We start from the raw sequence: 22,313 nt of genomic DNA on the forward strand, positions 1-22,313 counted from the left end.
TTGGTGCCCACAATGTGCTGGGAAATACAAAACCAGTCATAAGCCTGTCTCGGAAAAGCTTGAGGAAGTCTACAGGGATTAGAACAGTTGCTGAATTTATGGTACCCTGGGAACCTCTATTTGTCAAGTGCCACAGAGGCAGCCCTGACACTGGCACAGGTGAAGATGAATTTTCATTCAGAGCAGTGAGCCTTCTGACTCCATTAATCCTCAGGGTTTTGATGATGAATTTCTTTCTTTTTTTTATTTTATTTATTTTCACTCTAATGCCTCCTCCCACTGCCCTAACAGCGTGGAAGGAACAGAACAGATGGTCCTTTACGTGGAAGCCCGAGGGCTCATGAGGATACAAAGCCTGCCCACTCTGCAATCACATGACTGCACGTGCAAGGCAAAGCCTTGATTTCCCCCGGGAGACACAGATGCAAGGATGTTAGTATTCCCAGCGGAGGGAGAGGAGGGGACGGCTAACAGGCCATTTACAGGGAAGACCACACTTACACTAATATACTCTTCAGCAAGAACTGGGTTTAATCACAAAACAGGAAGACCGGAATCTGAAGATGAAAAAACACCAAAGTGAAATGGAGGCAAGTAAGGGTTTTAGTAGGCTGCTATGCAAAGCCCATTTAGAATGAACTAGTGAAGACATACAGGCGTAGAACACCGGCCTCTAGTTAACCTGCCATTGGCTCTGACCCAGTTTTAATCGGAAGAAGCCAGGATTTACAACCTGCTTAAGGATGGAGTTTGACAACTGCTATAATCAGAAGAGCTGTCAACACAAGGACAGCTGTCAAGCCAAACTGTAATTCATAAAATATAAGAGCTAAGCCCCTAAGATATCCCCAACATCGTCTGTACTTACTGGATTTAACTAAGAGTTTTATTCAAGTTACAAAAATAGGTTAAGGGTCCTAAAATCAAATAAAAAAATAGCTACGGAGTACCTAGTAAATAAAAAAGGTTAAACAATACTAAGTGACTAAATGGGTAAAATACGTCCAGGAGATTCCCTAGCACAGTGTTTAATAAATGGTTATTATTATTATTACATGCCCAACTCTGCTTTGATGACCTTAAAAACTGGCAGAAGTCTAGTGACCTAGTAAAAAATCTTAATTAAAAATAAATCACTCCTAAAAAAAAATCACTCCTATAACTGATTATTAATTAAACTTAAAATCTTAATTTCATGAAATATTCCTGAGTTGTCAGAATATTTTAGTTTTATATATTTGTAATGTCAAAACCTCTTAACTAATGGTATTATTTTAGTGTTTAATTATCTTGATTATAATATACATGGTATTTGTTTTGTTCTTTCTGCAATGAATAATATAATCTGAGAGACAGAAATAGAAGTTGTTTTACTAGATCAATTTTGGGCAGGATTCCTGAATCAGAGATAATTTTTATTAATGTCAAAACTCTCAGTGAACAGAAATAAGAATACAAAAGCACATGGAGGAACACAGATATGGATAAAGTACAGTTTTGAAAAACAGCCTTGACTCTCTAAGGTGACCAATGATAAAGGATTTTAATTTATTTTATTTCTATAAAAGATTATCTTGCAGAAAATAATGTCTGCTTTAAAAGGATACCAGGGCTGTAATTATTTATGAAATTATGAAAACAGGACTGGAAGTGCAATCAGGAGACCTGAACAAGTGTCTTGGCTCTGCTACAAGACAACCTGTATTACCCTGTCAAGGTCACTTGGCCCCGCCAGACTTCAGCTTTTCATTTGCAAATGTAGAAAACAAGGCCTAGCTCAGACATCTGTTGGAAAGGTTAAGAGATTATGTATATGAAAACAGTACCACCACCACCTTATATCTATCCGGGTTTGGAGGTTTTTTTGTGTGTAAACGTTTTATTAGAGTACATATAAATTAAATACTGAAGAGGACAAATTTTCTTAAGATGAAATTATTCCTATAACTAACGAGCACATAGATCCAGAATCAGATCATTAGGGAGCCTGAGTGACTCAGTCGTTAAGCGTCTGCCCTTAGCTCAGGTCGTGATCCCGGGGTCCTGGGATCGAGCCCCGCATGGGGCTCCCTGCTCGGCGGGGAGCCTGCTTCTCCCTCTCCCGCTCCCCCTGCTTGTGTCCCCTCTCACACTGTGTGTCTCTCTGTCAAATGAATAAATAAAAGAATCTTTTTTTTTTTAAAGATTTTATTTATTTATTTGAGAGAGAGAATGAGAGAGAGAGAGAGCATGAGAGGGGAGAGGGTCAGAGGGAGAAGCAGACTCCCTGCCGAGCAGGGAGCCCGATGCGGGACTCAATCCCAGGACTCCAGGATCATGACCTGAGCCGAAGGCAGTCGCTTAACCAACTGAGCCACCCAGGCGCCCAAGCCCTATTTTAGAGGGCTGCTTATAGATGGAGCCTAGAGATTACCTTCCTTGTATACTGCATTGTGTATGTACATTTTTAATGGTACACCTTTCAAAGGCATTTGATAACATAAAATATGTATGTATGTATATATATATATATATATATAGGTGTGTATATATATATGTAATTTTAATCAACAAATATTTTAAGTATGGTAGAGGAATATAAATGCTAATAAAACAAATTTTTGGCTATCACAAATAATGCTGCAATAAATGTTCTTAATCATGTCTCATTACATATATGTCCAGGAGTATTTCTTGGTTATATAAACAGAAGTGGAATTGTTGGGTTGTAGGGTATGTGTACCTTCAGTTTCACTAGATTTTGCCAAAGTGATCTCCAAAGTGGTTGTGACAGTTGATACTCCCATCAGCAAAGTATGACTGTTCTTGCTCCACATCCTAATACTAATTATTTGTAGATGTTTACTTGTTGCCAAAGTGACCAGTGTCAAGTTATATCTAAATGTTATAATCTGCATTCTCTGATTATTGTTGGGAGACAGTTCTCCAAGGGACTCTTCATGATTCTGTACCTCTTGAGAACAAAGGTAATGACAGCTTCTGTTTCAGACTCTTTTCAAGGATGTGTGTATAGTGAACAGCCTTGGACAACAGAGGTAGTGTTTCCTTCCAGAGCAGAGGGTAGGTTTCTTTACTGTCCAGTATAATAAAGATAACATGTTCTCCTGGGCCACAGCTGGGCAGGTTTGCTTGCAGCTCATTATAAAAGACTAGTGCTCCTTATGCTTAGGATTCCTTTTTTTTAAAGATTTTATTTATTGGAGAGAGAGCAAGCTCGAGCATGAGTGGGGGGGGGAGTGAAGAGAGAGAGGGAGAAGCAGACACCCCATTGAGCAGGGAGCCCGATGTGGGGCTCAATCCCATGACCCTGGGACCCTGAGCGGAAGGTAGACAGATGCTTAACCGACAGAGCCACCCAGGCGCCCCTAAGCTTAGGATTCCTAAGATATGATACACTATGTGTGTAGTATCTACCTGGACTTCTCTGCTTAGCTCCTATAGGACTCAAAAGGAAATGACACAAACATAAAGCTCATCTGCTTGCTGTGCTGTAACAGTCTTGTGTTTTTTGCCAGAATCCATGAAACTGTGTTAGGCTAACTTGTTTGTCTATAAGCAGGGTATAATCCCAGATTACTCATAGTTTTTGACAGTTATGAGTGGGGTTGAGCATCTTTTCTTGCTGTTTATTTGATATTTGGCTCTTCCCATCTGTGAACTATCCATTTTTGGGGGTCTATTTTTCTATTTGATTGTCTTCCTTATTGGCTGGGGAGATGTTCTTGATATAGTCTGAATAATGATCTTATGCAGGTTATTTGCATTTTAAATATCTTCTCCCAGTCTGTGCCTTGTATTTTTACTTTGCTTACACTATCTTTTGTTTAATAGAAGTTTAAAATTTTTAATGTACTTATAATTTAAATTATGATTTGTATTTTTGAGTGTTTTCTTAAGAAACCCTTCCTTACCCTATTCATCTAAAAGTTTGTAATTTTGCTTTTCTTTATATGTGCATTTGATTCAGTTAAAATTGATTTATGTGTATGGGGTGCATTATTTGGTTATCTACTGTTGTATATAACAAACCACTCAAAATCTAGTGGCTTAAATACAACAATGTATTATTTTTCATGATCCTGTGGGTTGACCAGCTGGTTCTTTTCCTTCAAAGAACTAATTTTTAGTTTGTTGATTTTCTCTATTGTTTTTCTATTCTCTATTTCACTTTTTTCTACTCTAATCTCTATTATTCTTTGTTTTCTTTAGGCTTTGTTTGCTCTTCTTTCTCCAGTGTCTTAAAGTGGAAGATTAAGTTAGTTACTGATTTGAGGTTTTTCTTCTTTCTGAACGAAAGCATTTACAGCTATAAATTTCTCTGTAAGCACTACGTTAGCCGCACTCCATAAGCTTTGGCACGTGTTATCTTCATTTTCATTCATCGCAAAGTATTTTCTGATTTCTCTTTTAATTTCCTCCTCCTTGACCCACTTGTTATTTAATAGTAAGCTTATTAGTTTCCTAATACTTTTGAGTTTTCAAGTCTTGATATCTAATTTCATTCCACTGTGGTTGGTGAACATACACTGTATTATTTCTATTCTTTTAAATTTATTGAGGTTGTTTCATGGACTTCATATTGTGTATCCTGAAGAATGCTCTATGTGCACTTGAAAATTATGTATATTCTGTTGTCTTGGATGGAGTGTTTCATAGATGTCTGTTAGATCTTGTTGGTTTATAGTGTTGTTCAGGTCTTCCATTTCCTTGTTTACCTTCTGTTTAGCTGTCCTACCCATTATTGAAAGTGGGGTGCTGGAATTTCCAACTATTATTTTTGAATTGTCTATTTTGAGTTTTTTCTTAAGTGGTTGCTCTTGGGTTTATCACATAAGCGTTTTACCTTCAGCTTCAGATTTATACTCAGCTTAATTCCAGTGATATGCAGAAACATTACTCCCTTATATTTCTATTGCATTTTCCCTCTTTTGGTGGCAGTATTGTTATATCTGTTACATCTGTTAATGTTACAAATCCAACAAGACATTATTACAATTACTTTAACATCTGTAGTCACTTCCTTAACCCATTATAACTTTGTTCTCATCCATCTCCTTTGGGCTGTTATTGGCAAATATATTATACTTCTATATGTTATGGGCCCAATAATACATTATATACATATTATTTTAGATATTACTTTTTAAAATCAGTTAAGGAAAGAAAGGAGAAAAAAGTATGCATTCATGCTGTCTTTTATAAGTATATAATTGTATTTATGGGTGCTCTTTTGTTTTTTCATATGGATTTGAATTACTTTTTGGGTCATTTGCTTTTAGTCTGAATCTTTTCTTTTAGTACTTCTTGTCAGTCTGCTAGCAACAAATTCTCTCAGTCTTTGTTATCTGGAAAAGACTTTATTCCATCTTCATTTTTGAAAGACAGCTTTGCCAGATATAGATTCCTTATTTCTATAAATAGATATTCAAGGTCAGAACACGGTGGGATAACACTGAAAGTGCTCAAAGGAAACCACTCAACTGGGGCATAAATTGTCCTACAAACCAACCCAAATTGTGGCTTCTTTAAAGGTCAGTGTTTGATATTTGTTCTTACTCATGAAGGCTCCTCCCACATGTAGTATTCTCCCATCCTCCCCACTATTCTTGAGAGTACCCTTAGCCTTGAACTTCTCCAGGCTCTGCTGCAAATGAGGTCAGTTCCTTTGGGAAGAGATTAGGAGCTGTTTTAGAGTCTGCTTCTCCCCACAGGCAAAATCTCTGAGCCAGATTCTGGAGCCGGGAGTGTGGACAACAGCAAGCTTCTCTTTGAGTGACACCCTTCTTCTCCCTGCTCTAGGAGTTGGTGCTTGGTGGCAGTGCGGGGGGAGCCTGGTTTGCCTCTCCTGGCATGGAGCCACTACCCTGCAAGCCAGGGCAAGGGTGATCAGGGCTTCAGCAATGTCAGAGTACCACATCCAAGCCTCCATTTCATGGGTGGCTGCCTCCATCTCTTGACTGCACTTGCCTAGGACTTAGGTCTTTATATTTATTTTCTACCTTTTATACTAATGTTTAAGAATGTAATTTTAAAAAACTGATGTTGTATTCAGCATCTTTGCTAAACTGTATTAGTTTTAATAATTTGACTGTAGAGTCTCTTGAATTTCTATGTAGCTACTTATTTTGTTTGAGATTAATAATGATTTTGTTTCTTTTTATCCATCCCATGTACTTTTTAGTTCTTTTGCTTTTCTTTCTGTGTAGTCTAGGATTCCAATATAATATTAAAGAAACTTAGTTTTGGGAGGCATCCTTTTCTCATTCCTGTTTCTAAAGGAAATGCTTCAAACGTTTCACCTTTAGTAATATTTGCACTAGGTTTTTGATATATAATTTAATCAGGCCACAGAAGTTTCCTTGCGTATCTAGTTTATTAAGAGTTTTTATCATAAACAATCATATTAGCTAACATTTACTGAGTACCTACAAGGTGTTGGACATTGTCCTAAGCACTTTACATAGATTAGCCTATTATATGTTTATAACATGTCTCTGAGGTTATTATTATTCCTATCTCACCATAAGTAAACAGGTTCATTGAAGTTAAATAATCTGTCCAAGTTCAGTAGTAGAACTAGAATTTGAACCCAGAAGTCTGGCTTAAGAGCCTGGCGTCTTAACTACTTTTCTGTATTACTTCTTTATATTGCATTCTGTATTGAATTTCCTCAATTGCTTTTTCTACATCTGATTTGTCCAAATGGTTTTTCAACTAACTTACTAATGTGGCAAACTACATTAATAAATGTTTAAACTGTTAAATCCTTTGAATTTCTAGAATAAATTCAACTTAAATCACATCTTTATAAAAAATACATTGATAGATTTCATTTGCTAATATTTTACTTAGGATTTTTACATATATGTTCAAAAGTGAGACTGACTCACAATTTTCCTTTTTTTGCTGGTTTTGGCACCCGCATTATACTAGCTAAACTCATAGATGAGTTGGGGCATGCATTTGGTGATATTTAATCTTCATTATTGGGCTGATAAACATAGTTAGCATCAACAGCTAGCTCAATAGTTTAGATTCCTGGACAACTTAGAGAGGTTTCTGACATCCAAGCCAATGCTAATAAGCAGTGGACATCTGGGGCATCTGGGTCATTTATTACTGAATGGTGGTCAAGGATGGCCAAAACTAGCAAAAGAGCTTAATGTAACCTGTCTCCCAAAGTCTGAAGGTAGTTGATCCTTAATCTGATTTAAATATTGATGGTTGTCTTTTACTCAACCATATTCACACCCAAATAGAATAAAAGTAAGGATACTTTACTAAGTGCTTTATTTACAAAATACTTCAGTATTTTTATCTCACTGAATTTATCCAGTATTCTTTAAGAGCCACACTATGTCCATCTTACAGATTATCCTCTATTTTATAGACTAGTTAAGTGAAGATTACTCAACTAAGCTAATCAGTTAGTAAGTGAAATGAGTTAAAAAATCAAACCTATTTTTCTTCGCTTCAATTACATCAAGAAAGTATTTCCTGTAGAAAAGACTGGAGCTCCTACAGTGACGATGATTAGCATCTCAGTTGTCACTGACAGTACCAAGAATGAAATAATGAATTTTCAAAGGGGGACTGGAGGAGCCTCCATTTCTGCTGATGGTACTGAAAGGCTCAATTTACTATGAATGTTCCCATAAGAATTTTAATATATCTCCAACTATAGAGGTTATTAATCTATTTTTAAACAAAAATGACTGTATTTCTGCTAGTGACCATTTTCCTTTTTAAATTTGTTTTTATATTATTTCTTAAAATTCAAGTATAATTAACAGTGTTATACTAGTTTCAGATATACAATATAATGGTTCAATAATACTATATATTTCTCAAATGTTCATCAAGATAAGTATAGCCTTAATCTCCTTTACCCATTTCACCAACCCCCATGCCTCCATCCACCTCCCCTCTGGCAACCACCAGTTTGTTCTCTGTTTTTTTTTTTTTAAAGCAGGCTCTAAGCCTAGCATGGAGCCCAACATGGGGCTTGAACTCACAACCCTGAGATCAAGACCTGAGCTGAGATCAAGAGTCGGACACAACCGACTGAGGCACCCAGGTGCCTCTGGTTCCCTGTACAAGAGTCTGTCTCTTTTTCCCTTTGTTCATTTGTTTCCTAAATTCTTAATTCCTTAAATGAGTGAAATCATGTGGCATTTGTCTTTCTCTGACTGACTTATTTCACTTAGCATTATACCCTTTAGGTTCATCCATGTTGCTGCAAATAGCAAGATTTCATTCTTCTTTTGTGACTGAGTAGTATTTCCTAGTGTATATGTGTATATATGTCTACTTTATCCATTCATCTTCTTCATCCATTCATCTATCAATGGACACTTGGGTTGCTTCCATATCTTGGTGATTATAAATAATGCTGCAATATACATAGGGGTGCATATTTTTTTGAATTAGTGTTTTTGCTTTCTTTGGGTAAATATACAGTAGTGGAATTACTGGATCAAATGGTAATTCTATTTTTAATTTTTTGAGGAACCTCCATACTGTTTTCTACAGTGGCTGCACCAACTGACCAGGCATTTTTCTAAGCACTACACAGGGTTGGACAAAGTTGAAATAAACAAATAGAGAAAACTTTCTAATATGATTACTAATAATTTGGAAACATCTTACCATAATGTAGAGCTGTCTGACCTTCATTATCCTGTAAAAGAAACAAATAACACATTTTAGAAGTCTACATTATTGCAAAAGTATGAAAGTACCTAAGCTATAGCAAATATATCTGGTACACCAAAGCTCTACAGGTTTTTTTTTTTTTTTAAGATTTTATTTATTTATTTGACAGAGAGAAACACAGCGAGAGAGGGAACACAAGCAGGAGGAGTGGGAGAGGGAGAAGCGAAGCAGGCTTCCCGCAGAGCAGGGAGCCCGATGTGGGGCTCGATCCCAAGACCCTGGGATCATGACCTGAGCCGAAGGCAGACGCTTAACGACTGAGCCACCCAGGCGCCCCCAAAGCTCTACAGGTTTATCAGAAACAGTTCTTTGAGCCTCCAGTAATGTCTGAGCAAGCTCTACTGAGGAGAACAGAGGCTGCTGAATGGCAACTTGTGTACGCAGATGCTACAGCAGAGTCCCAGGAAAACCAGCGTGCAGGTACTAAACCAAAGGGAACCTCTTAACATGTGGCAGTCTGATTACCCAATTAGAGGCAAAAAAAACCCCTGACACTGTATATCCTTTATCTTGGTTAGTATTATAAAGTTCTTTCTAAGTTTATAGCCAAATTTATCTAAGAAGTCTGTGATTTTTCATAGAAGTTAATAGCTTTTGGGGCCCCTGGGTGGCTCAGTCAGTTAAGCATCTGCCTTCGGCTCAGGTCATGATCCCAGCGTCCTGGGATGGAGCCCCACATCAGGCTCCCTGCTCAGTGGGGAGTCTGCTTCTCCCTCTCCCTCTCCCTCTGCCTCTGCTTCTGCCCCTCCCTCCACTTATGCTCATGCTCTCTGTCTCATAAATAAAATCTAAAAAAAAGTTAGCTTTTTAATCCCCTTTCAAATAGTCACAAATTCCAGGCTCATGATATTATCAAATATTATCAGATCAAATATCATAAAGAAACATGATTTCAAAGCACACAAAGTCCTAGAAGTTAAGAAAGTCAAAAGTTCCCACAGGTAACTGCAATAGCTCAGTTAATTTTTTTATTCTTTTAAAACCAAGATATTCTAACTATATATACTAATTGTAGCACACATAAGTACCTTTTAGCAATGCTGCCTCTTAAGTTGAGAGCAGGTGATCATATTAATAAGTAACAAATCAGGATTAAGTACAAGTAAGAAGTAGAATTTAGTAGTTAATTTGATATTCACTTAGTAATATGCATAGCCACTATTGTGCCCCTGGTAATTAAGAATAAATGCTTAATTATTGTGAATAAGTGGGAAAGAGTGATATTATGACCTAATCAACTATTCCTGGGCACACCATATCTACTTTCCTCACTTCTTAGAAGTTGAATGTGAGGGTTGATTCCCAGAACTTTTGGCTATGGTTCTATTTAATCCCTGGGATGATTCCCAGAACTTTTGGCTATGGTTCTATTTAATCCCTGGGTTGATTCCCAGAACTTTTGGCTATGGTTCTATTTAATTTCCTATGGCAGGAAACTTCTTTTCTGGTTCAGACAAGTAGTAAGAAAAAGTCATTCCTTAAGGGCTTTTTAACACCTAGAGAAAGTTTGCAGGGGTGACATTTGGGGGGGCAGAGAGACAACCTTGAGGCAATATAGCTTAATTAAACTGTTTTGCTACCAGAGAATAGGAATTCTTGTTGGATTTGGGGGTGAGGTGTGAGGAAGTGAGTGGAGATCTGAAATAAGTAATTCTGAGGGACCTTGGGAGTCGGGAAGACTTGGCTGAAGTGTACAGTGGTTAAGTGTGGGATGCCCATCGAAGATCATTAGGATAATAAACTCTAAGGGAAGTAAAAGATGGAAAGGAATACTAAGAAGTCAGGAAGATAGCAAAATATTTTTGCCTCCTTTAAAAAAAATTTTAATTGTAGTTGACATACAATGTATTAGTTTCAAGTGTACTACTTAGTGATTCAACAATCATATACATTACAAAATGCCCGTTTCTTTTTTGTCTTTTTTAATATAGCCCCCGCCTTGCTCCCCGCTCCCCTTTGCCTTGCCCTGCTCTTGAGGTTAAGGACAGGTAGGAGAATGGAACAGAGGCAGCTACACAGTAAACAGGTTCCAAGTGACGTTTATGGTAGGCAGAACAACAATGGGAAGTTGCACTCCAGAGTATTCTGACTTGCCTGGCTACAACCAAAAACAATTTAGAAAGAACAAGAAGTGCCCATTACAGCTTTAGACTCATATCTACTTTGCCCATTTCCAATGTTAATCAGAAAAAGTTTATGTAGTGTGTCTATATGTTCTTATACATTCACATGCATGCACGTGATCAGTTTATACATTCATGCTTATGGTTTAAATGTTCAGCAATAGAAAGCAATTTCAGAAAGGGCTTAATCTACTGCAATTTTGGACTTACGTATCCATCATGCAAAGCTGTATTTTCCACAATTATCTATCTTTAGGAAGTGTAGTTCTCTTCCTATTTGTGCATAACTTTCTTGTTTAATCACCCTATTTATATATATATATATATATATTCGAAGTTCAGTTTCTTTCAACCAACCTACCGTCCGTCCTTCCTTCCTTCCTTCCTTCCTTCCTTCCTTCCTTCCTTCCCTCCCTCCCTCCCTCCTTTTTTTAAAGCAGGCTCCACACCCAGCATGGAGCCCAATGCAGGGCTTAAACCCACGACCCTGAGATCAAGACCTGAGCTGAGATCAAGAGTCCAGATGTTTAACGGACTGAGACACCAGGTGCCCCTTTTAATTTCTATCTGTTTATCTTCATTAGGGAGGTGGAAACAATTTTTTTAAAGATTTTATTTATTTATCAGAGAGAGAGAGAGAGCACAAGCGGGGGCGGGGGGGAGGTAGGCAGAAGGAGAAGCAGGTTCCCCACTGAGCAAGGAGCCCAATGCGGGACTTGATCCCAGGACTCCAGGATCATAACCTGAGCTGACGGCAGATGCTTAACCAACTGAGCCACCCAGGCATCCCTAGAAACAATTTCTTTTAATCACTTTTACCAATGAATACTAAATTTGTATCTCCAGCCCAATTTCTAGTTAATTAAAAATATTTACTGAGCTCCTATTATGTCCCAGTTACTATTCTAGGGACTGGAAACACAGATGTAAGAGAGAAAAGGTCCCTTATGTTATAAATCTTACATTCCACTGGTAGGGGAAGTAATAAGCAAATTAATATATTTAATAACAGGCAGTGATATGCTCTGAAAAAAAACCAACAAAGCAGAATAAGGGTCTAGAGTGATGTGGGGTACTGTTTTAGATAGAGAGGACAAAGAAGGACTCTGTGAGAAGGTATGTTTACACAGAGAACTGGGGAAGATTCTAGGGTAGCCATGTAACCCAAGCTGAGCAAACCACAGCATCCATCATCGTCCTGGTCTGAAAAGCCAAGCCAAGCCAATCAGAGTTTTTGCTCAGGATTCTGAAATATGGAAACTAGGGGGATGGAAGCATGCGTACAGAGAAGGTTCTTGCCTCTATAATCAAAATAAGACAGACACAGATGGACAAATATTGTATTCTTTCACTTACATGAAGTACTTAGAGTAGTCAAATTCACAAAGACAGAAAAACAGAAAAGTGGTTACCAGGGGCTCGAGGAAGGAAGGAATGGGGAGCTTTGTTAATGGGGACAGAGTTACGGTTTGGGATGGTGAAAAAGTTCTGGAGGTGGATAGTGGTCATGGTTGCACAATGTGAATGTGTTTATGCCACTGCACTATACACTTGGTTAAAATGATTAATTTTCTATTGTATTTTACCACAATTAAAAAAAAAAGCACAAGCAAACGATGTGAGCCAAAACTGCAAATGGCAACATTCTCCACCTCTCGGAGAAAACGTCTGCAGTAGAAAAGAATGAAGTAGGGTGCCTGGGTGGCTCAGTTGGTTAAGCAACTGCCTTTGGCTCAGGTCATGATCCTGGAGTCCCAGCATCGAGTCCCACATCGGGCTCCCTGCTCAGCAGGGGGGTCTGCTTCTCCCTCTGACCCTCTTCCCTCTCGTGCTCTCTGTCTCTCATTCTCTCTCTCTCAAATAAATAAAATCTTTTTAAAAAATTTAAAAAATTAAAAAAGAAAAGAATGAAGTATTCACAAAGAAATGTAGTGGTCAGAGATGGAGAGAAAATGAGTCTCTGATTCCTATCATTCCAACTATATCCTTGCCCTTCTTGGTTAGGTGAGCCAACAACAAAATACTCCCTAGACGAATGTTGATCTTTTTGTCACTTGCAAATAAGAGTCCTAATACAGAATGCAAAGCGATTTATGACCTGAGTCTTCCTCCCAATTCCTCCTCCCATTTTGGTGACTGCAGTTCCCAATAAGAAGATCTGTCTGGACTTCCACAACTGTAAATGCTCTTCCCTCTGCTTGAAAACCATCTTCTGATCTTTTATAGATAGATACTATCTTGCTCTTTTCTCGTGTTTTAAAATGCAACTTTGACATATTTGAGCATTTTAAATAGACTTATTTTATAGTCCCTATATTTCTTTCATTTGAGATCAGGGAAGAGATGGGTGATGGCTACATGTGATGTTTGTTGTGCTGCCTGAGATCTGCTTAATGTTGATTGATTCCTGTGTACTTTATAATTTTGGACTGTAAGTTTATTTTAAGTGGGTTTTTGGGGGGACTCTGGGTGGCATTTTCTTTCTTTTTCATTTATTTTTTAAATTTAATTTTATTTAAATTCAATTAATTATGATATAGTATGTTATTAGTTTTAGAGGTAGAGTTCAGTGATTCATCAGTTGCATATAACACCCAGTGCTCATCACATCACGAGCCCTCCTCAATGCCCATCACCCAGTTACCCCATCCCCCCACTCATCTCCCCTCCAACAACCCTGTTTGTTTCCTATAGTTAAGAATCTCTAATGGTTTGTCTCCCTCTCTGATTTCGTCTTATTTTTTTTTCCCTCCCTTCTCCTCTCATCCTCTGTTTTGTTTCTTATATTCCACATATGCGTGAAATCACATGGTAATTGTCTTTCACTGACTGACTTAATTTGCTTAGCATAATACCCTCTAGTTCCATCCATGTCGTTGCAAATGGTAAGATTTCATTTTTTTCTGGGGCGCCTGGGTGGCTCAGATGGTTAAGTGTCTGCCTTAGGCTCAGGTCATGATCTCCAGGTCCTGGGATCGAGCCCCATATAGGACTCCCTGCTCAGCAGGGAGTCTGCTTCTCCCTCTTCCTCTGCCTCTCTCCACTGCTCCTGCTCTCTCAAATGTCTCAAATGAATAAATAAAAAATACTTAAAAAAAAAGATTTCATTTTTTTCTGATGGCTTAGTAACATCCCATTGTGTATATTTATATATATACACCCCACCTCTTTATCCGTTCATCTGTCAATGGACATCTGGGCTTTTTCCATAGTTTGGCTACTGTGGACACCGCTGCTATAAACATTGGGGTACAGGTGCCCCTTCAGATCACTGTTTGAATCTTTTGGGTAAATACCTAGTAGTCTAATTGCTGGGTCATAGGGTAGCTCTATTTTCAACTTTTTGAGGAACCTCCATACTGTTTTCCAGAGTGGCTGCACCAGCTTGCGTTCCCACCAGCAGTGGAGGAGGGTTCCCCTTTCTCTGCATCCCCGCCAACATATGTTGTTTCCTGACTTGTTAATTTTAGCCATTCTGACTGGTGTGAGGTGGTATCTCGTGGTTTTAATTTGTATTTCCCTGATGCCGAGTGATGTGGAGCATTTTTTCATGTGTCTGTTGGCCATTTGTATGTCTTCTTTGGAGACATGTCTGTTCATGTCTTCTGCCCATTTTTGACTGGATTATTTGTTTTTTGGGGGATGAGTCTGATAAGTTCTTTATAGATCTTGGATACTAGCCCTTTATGTGATAAGACATTTGCAAATATCTTCTCCCATTCTGTAGGTTGTCTTTTGGTTTTGTTGACGGTTTCCTTTGCTGTGCAAAAGCTTTTTATCTTGACAAAGTCCCAATAGTTCATTTTCACTTTTATTTTCCTTGCCTTTGGAGACATGTTTAGCAAGAAGTTGTTGCGGCCGAGGTCAAAGAGGTTGCTGCCTGTGTTCTTCTCTAGGATTTTGATGGATTCCTGTCTCACACTTAGGTCTTTCATCCATTTTGAGTCTATTTTTGTATATGGTGTAAGGAAATGGTCTGGTTTCATTCTTCTGCATGTGGCTGTCCAATTTTCTCAACACCATTTGTTGAACCAACTGTCTTTTTTCCACTGGACATTCTTTCCTGCTTTGTCCAAGATTAGTTGACCACAGAGTTGAGGGTCCATTTCTGGGTTCTCTATTCTGTTCCACTGATCCATGTGTCTGTTTTTGTGCCAGTACCATACTGTCTTGATGTTTACAGCTTTGTAATATAGCTTGAAATCCAGAATTGTGATGCTAACAGCTTCGATTTTCTTTTTCTGAGTGGGGTTTTAAGTACGAAAAATTCTGTGCTGTGTTCACTGGATTGAGGGTCTGTTCCTCCAGAATGATCTTGCTTTTGTTTCTGCTGGGTACCACAGAGATACTATCAGTCTCTATGTTGATTTCTTAGCTTGAGGATTTTGAACAATTAGTTGGTGTAAATTTTTTTTTAAGATTTTTATTTATTTATTTGACAGAGAGAGACACAGTGAAAGAGGGAACACAAGCAGGGGGAGTGGGAGAGGGAGAAGCAGGCTTCCTGCAGAGCAGGGAGCCCGATGCGGGGCTCGATCCCGGGACCCTGGGATCATGACCTGAGCCGAAGGCAGATACTTAACGACTGAGCCACCCAGGCACCCCAAGTTGGTGTAAATTTTAAAAGGGCAAACCTTTCTCCCACCCCTGGGCCTGGAACTCAGGCCAAGACAAACTCTCCACGTTAACTTTGCATTGGTGGGCAGATTATTTTAGTCTACCTTTTCCCTGATGGTTGTTGGTGTTCTTTCAGATCTCTATCTCATTGGTATTGAGACTGGCAAATCCTTTCAGGGCAGCCTAGTGTTGGTTTAAACTTATCACCTTCTTTTTAAAGCTTTGGGTTTTTTAAAGTTATAAGACTTACAATTTTGTTTCTTGGCTGTGTTTGTTTGAGCCGCTGGAGAATTACCTTGCTTTTTTAAAAGCTCTGCTATGTATTTAAAGGGATGCTTGTTATATTTTATTTTGCGTTGCTGGGTGTTTTGTGGTGGCAGAATTTTCAGAGTATTTAGTCTGGAATCTTGTAGGAAAAGGAAATCCCTTAACCTTTAAGACACAATTCAGCTTCTTCAGGAAACTTCCCCAACTTCTCAGGTGGGGTTAGGTGCCCCTTTTTCTACTACTGGGCAGAGCATACTATATGTACTTACCTGTCTCTTCCACCAAGACGGTGAACTTCTTGCAGGCAAGTACTATGTCTTTTACCCAGTGCCTATCACAGTATCTTGCATATAGTGTATGCTCAATAAATGTTCATGAAATGAGAGAATGAAAGTATTACTTTCATCTTTACTCATTCGTTTATTCTTTAATTTCTTGACCTACCTTTTTTCTTTCACCTGAATTAAAAAAAAATCTCCATGTAATTCCTATAGTGTAAAGTATAACATTAGTATTGTAATGCAATAAGGGACTAAACAATGAACAGGAGACTCAGTTTACAGTTAACTAAGTGCTAAATGACTACTATATTCAGTTTGATTTCTAGATTCTTTTTCTTCTATACGTGCACACAGCAAATTGGTCTCTCTTGAATTTATACAGATTATTTCTCTCCCCACATGTATTCTGCACTAATCTTTTCTTACTTTATTTTGATCATGTCTCCATTTTATTAATTATTTGTTTAAAGATTTAGTTTTCTTCTATCTCCAGATTGGGTACCCTATCAAACATAAGAAATATATTTAATTTTACCAAATGAAGTATTAATGAAAATATTAAATATTTTGTTCAGAACTGATATACAGGAAACTTTATTTTATCCCTTTAACATTAAGCCACTGATAACACTACTGTTTCCTGTGCATAAAACTCTATAGCCAAGTTGATTTTTTTCCTACTGTTAAAAGCAGTTTATCAAATTGAATTAAGAGCCATATTTCTATCATATTTACAGCTAACATCATATTCAATGGTGAAAAACTGAGAGCTTTTCCTCTAAGATTTGGAATAAGACAAAGAGGTCCATGTTCACCATTTTATTCAACATAGTACTAGAAGTCCTAGCTGCAGCAATTGGACAAGAGAAATAAAAAGCATCCAAACTGGTAAGGAAAAAATGAAACTGTCACTATTTGCAGATGATACAACACTATATAGAGAAAAACATAAAGACTCTACCAAAAACTATTAGAACTGATAAATGAATTCAGTAAAATTGCAGGATACAAAATTAATATACATAAATCTGTTGCATTTCTATACACTAATAATGAAGCAGCACAAAGAGAAATTAAGAAAGCAATCCCATTAATAATTGTACCAAAAGGATAAAATACCTAGGAATAAACTTAACCAAGGAGGTGAAAGATCTATACTCTGAAAACCATAAAACACTGATGAAAGAAATTGAGGACAACACAAACAAATCAAAAGATATTCCATGTTCATGGACTGGAAGAACCAATATCGTTAAAATGTCTATACTACTCAAAGCAATCTACAGATTCAATGCAATCCTTATCAAAATACTAACAGCATTTTTTTTTTTTTTTTTTTTTTTACAGAATGAGAACAAATAATCCTAAAATTTGTATGGAACTACAAAAAAGCCTGAAGAGCCAAAGCAATCTTGAGAAAGAAGAACAAAGCTGAAGTCATAATCCCAGATTTCAAGATATACTACAAAGCTATAGTAACCAAAACAGTATGGGACTGGCACAAAAACAGACACATAGATCAGAGGAACAGAATAGAGAGCCCAGACATAAACTCATGCTTATATGGTCAATTAATCTATGACAAAGAAGGCAAGAATATACAATAGTCTTTGATAAATGGTGCTGGGAAAACTGGACAGCTACATGCAAACGAATGAAACTGGACCACTTTCTTACACCATAAATAAAAATAAACAAAATGGGCTAAACAACTAAATGTGAGACCTGAAAGCATAAAACTCCCAGAGGAAAACACAGGCAGTAATTTCTCTGACATCAGCCTTAGCAATATTTCTCTAGATAGGTCTCCTGAGGCAAGGGAAACAAAGGCAAAAACAAACTACTGGGACTACATCAAAATAAAAAGCTTCTACACAGGAAAGGAAACCATCTACAAAATAAAGTGGCAACCTACTAAATAGGAGAAGATATTTGCAAATGATATATCCAACAAGGGATTAATATCTGAAAAACAAAGTTATGGAATGAATACGACAGGAATAAAAGGTACAGTATAGGGAATATAGTCAATGACATTGTTATATCATTGTAGGTGACAGATAGATGGCAGCTACACTTGTGGTAAGCATAGAATAACATATAGAGAAGTTGAATCACTATCTTGTACACCTGAAACTAATGTAACATTGTGTGTCAACTGTACTCAAAAACAAAAAACCCCCAACCCTTTGTTGGAAAATAAAAGAGTAGTTGTTTTTTTTTTTAAAGAACTTATACAACTCAATCCCCTGAAAACAAATAATCCAATTAAAATGAACAGAGGACCTTTGGAAAAGACATACAGATGGCCAACAGACACATGAAAAAGATGCTCAACATCACTGATCATCAGGAAAATGCAAATCAAAAACCACAATAATGGGTGTCTGGGTGGCTCAGTAGGTTAAATGTCCAACTCTTGATTCTGGCTCAGGTCATGATCTCAGGGTTGTGAGATCAAGCCCCATATCGGGTTCTGCACTCAGCACAGAGTCTGCTTAAGATTTTCTCCCTCTCCCTCTGCCCCCGCTCATAATCTCTCTCTCTCTCTCTCTCTAAAAAAGATAAAACAAAAAATAAAAATAAATTAAAGAAAAATTTTAAACCCCACAATAAGATATCACCTTACACCTGTCAGAATGGCTAGCATAAAAAAGACAAGAAATAACAAGTGTTGACAAAGATGTGGAGAAAAAGGAACCCTCATGCACTGTTGGTGGGAATGTAAATTGGTGTGGCCACTGTGGAAAACAATATGGAGGTTCCTCAAAAAATTAAAAATAGAAATACCATATGATCCAGTAATACCACTACTAGGTATTTACCCAAAGAAAATGAAAACACTAGTTTGAAAAGATATATGCACCCCGGTGTTTTTGCAACATTATTTATAGAAGCCAAGATAGGGAAGCAACTCATGTGTCCACTGACAGATGAATGAATAAAGAAGATACAGTATATACATACATACATAGATGCATACATACATACTAGGGAATATTACTCAGCCATACAAAGAATGAGATCTTGCCATTTGTGACAACATGGATGGACCTAGAGGGTATTATGCTAAGTGAAATAAATCAAAGAAAGACAGATACAATATGATTTCACTTATATGTGGAATCTAAAAAACAAAACAAACAAGCAAGCAAAGAAACAAACAAAAAACCAGACTCTTAAATACAGAGAACTGATGGTTGTCAGAAGGGAGATGGGTGGGGAACATGTGAAATAGATAAGGAAGATTAAGGGGTATAAACTTCCAGTTATAAAAAAAATACATCATGGAGATGAAAAGTACAGCATAGGGAATGCAATAAAAAAAAGATGTAAATTTACAGGCACAGAAATAACATGCTTCCTAGATGTTCTCTGTGAGCAGAAAATTCTGAGTATTACTGGATTTCTATTTTTGTGACCATAGTGATATTGATACTCTAATTCAATTCAGACTCGATCTATCATCTCTACCAATATTAGTTCTAAAGATACTGTAGTAAGGCAGCACGAACCATTAAAATCATAATAACAGAGCTACATAGAGGGGATGGATTTTCCCATGTGGCTAATGAGAGATTTTGTTCTTACCCAGTAATTTGATATTTAAAATATGAATTTTATTTTAAAAATAGTATTTCAAGTGAATGCATGATAAGGGAGGCACACAAGAAAATTAACTGTGAAAAATTAGAAGTAGTGATAAAAATTATGAATTAGTAATTTAATTTTGGGTAATTTTTATATTATTTCTAAGCCTGGAATGTACTGCCTCTCCTTATGAGATCTGTGACTCTGTAACAGAATATGATTAAAAGTAAGCTCACAATTTAGAATTTTGAAAATGTATTTTATGATTATTTTTCTAAGAATTTTTCTAGATACATGAATTAAACCTTCACTTGAAGGTTATAGGCATACTCTTTTCTTCCTTGGGGGGAAAAAAGTAGGTACAATAATACTTCATGTAACTGGTATCTTTACAGAGTGTAAAACCTGTCAGGAGGTTTTTCAAATAATTGGAATATTACCCTTTGAGCATACAAACATTAAAACCACCACCCCTAGAAAGAGAGGAAAAAATAAAACAAGATGAAATCAGAGAGGGAGAAAAACCGTGAGAGACTTTTAACCATAGGAAACAAACTGAGGGCTGCTGTAGGGGAGGGGGTAGGGGGGTGGGGTAACTGGGTTATGGGCACTGGGGAGGACATGTGATGTAATGAGCACTGGGTGTTATGTAAGACTGATGAATCACAGACCTGTACCTCTGAAACCAATAATATATGTTAGTTAATTGAATTTAAAAAAAATAAAAATAATAAAAATAAAAACACCACCCCTATAAACCTTCTAAAATATCTTACTTCTCCTTATCACTTTGCACGGAGAACATGGAAGTAAGTTAACCTTCTCTTGAATCAGAGTTATCATTATAAATGGATGATGGCCCTTGATGTCTGGCAGCAAGTAAACATCTGGGAATACGAGTAAACAAAAACATCCTGTTTTTTAAGAAACTTAAGCATAGTCAATACATAACATCAGTTTCAGGTGTACAGAATAGTGATTCGATATTTATATACATTATAAATGTTTATCACAAATGAAGTGCAGTCGCCACACAATGCTATTACAATATAATTGACTATTCTTCATGCTGCACTTTTCATCCCTGTGACTTATTTATTTTAAAACCAGAAGTCTGGACCCGGGCCGGGAGGAGTGTGGGTGGTTGCGGTGTTCTCCGTACTGTAGTCTGTGAAACAACAGTGCGGCCATGGCAGAACCACAGCCCGCATCCAGCGGCCTCACCGACGAGGCTGCCCTCGGTTGCTGCTCCGACCTGGATCCCAGCACTAAGGATTTTCTGTTGCAGCAGACCATGCTACGAATTAAGGATCCTAAGAAGTCACTGGATTTTTATACTAGAGTTCTTGGAATGACGCTACTCCAAAAATTAGATTTTCCCATTATGAAATTCTCACTGTATTTCTTGGCTTATGAGGGAAAAAATGACATCCCAAAAGATAAAGATGAAAAAGTAGCATGGGTATTCCCCAGAAAGCTACCCTTGAACTGACACACAATTGGGGCACGGAAGATGATGAGACCCAGAGTTACCACAGTGGCAACTCAGACCCTCGAGGATTTGGTCACATTGGAATCGCTGTTCCTGATGTACATGGTGCTTGTAAAAGATCTGAAGAGCTGGGAGTCAAATTTGTGAAGAAACCTGACGATGGTAAAACGAAAGGCCTGGCATTTATCCAAGATCCCGATGGCTACTGGATTGAAATTTTGAATCCTAACAAAATGACAACTATTATTTAGTTCTGTGAGAATACTGCTTTGCGACTTCAGTGAAGACCTTGTGGGAGGTAAAAAAGGAAATGGTATGATTCAGGACATTCAGATAACAGAAACATCTAGGACTGAAGAATCATTGTCCCAATTTAAGATTATTCTGACGTCCATTCCCCTTTCCTATTTCAGCTATGTTTTTCACCTAACTGTTCAGTCATTGTGATTTTAAAGTAGTGCTTTGTCTTATGTCCTTGAATTTAGTTAAAAAACTTTACTTTTTAAGGTAATAATTAGAACAGTTCCCTTCAGAGGCTGCATCTGCCTTCTTTCTCCTAAATATGATTTCCCTACAAGTCTGCCTTTGAATCATCATTCTCAAAAAAAAAAAAAATTAAAAAATAAAACCAGAAGTCTGTACCTCTTAATCCCCTTTACCTAGTTCACTCATTCTCCCCAACCTCTCTCCCCTCTGGCAACCATCAGCTTGTTCTCTGTATCTATACATCTGTTTGTTTTATTTCTTTACTTGTGTTTTTAGATTCCACACATGAGTGAAATCATATGGTATTTATCTTTCTCTGTCTGACTTATTTCACGTAGTGTAATGTCCTCTAGGTCCATCCCTGTTGTTGCATTTGGCAGGATTTCCTTCTTTCTCATGGGTGAATAATATTCCACTACACATATATACCACATCTTCTTTATCTATGTATGTATCGATGGACACTTAAGTTGTTTCCCTATCACAGCTATTGTAAATAATGCTGCAGTAAACAAAGGGGTGCACACTATCTTTTCAAATTAGTGAAAAAACATCATTTATTATACATGCTATAATATAAATGATGCCTTCATAGGACATGAAGATATAGAAAGTTATTTGTCTTCCATTAAATGACCCCAGACTACGTTTGCTTTTCGTTGATTTTTACTTTACTTTAGTTTTTTTTTTTTTTACAGCTTTTTCTCGTCACAAGATCATCAAATATTCTTTATTACTGAC

At 37.3% G+C, this 22,313-nt stretch overlaps 1 protein-coding gene and 1 pseudogene across 3 annotated transcripts in view; one reads left to right on the forward strand and one right to left on the reverse strand.

Annotated features, from left to right (window-relative positions):
• Positions 1 to 22,313, reverse strand: part of ACBD6 (acyl-CoA binding domain containing 6) — a 218,237-nt gene that overhangs the window by 10,862 nt on the left and 185,062 nt on the right. For all 3 annotated transcript variants that reach the window (XM_088016774.1, XM_028121549.1, XM_028121551.2), the window contains one exon: positions 8,650 to 8,680. In XM_088016774.1, the coding sequence (XP_087872900.1) occupies positions 8,650 to 8,680 (31 nt within the window). The remainder of the gene's footprint in view (positions 1 to 8,649; positions 8,681 to 22,313) is intronic.
• LOC114222876 (lactoylglutathione lyase pseudogene) lies at positions 20,755 to 21,427 on the forward strand (annotated as a pseudogene).

Source organism: Eumetopias jubatus, unplaced genomic scaffold (assembly GCF_037043125.1).
Source record: "Eumetopias jubatus isolate StellerSeaLion01/CBP00866 unplaced genomic scaffold, mEumJub1_p1.0 scaffold_12, whole genome shotgun sequence".
Classification (NCBI taxonomy): Eukaryota; Metazoa; Chordata; class Mammalia; order Carnivora; family Otariidae; genus Eumetopias; species Eumetopias jubatus.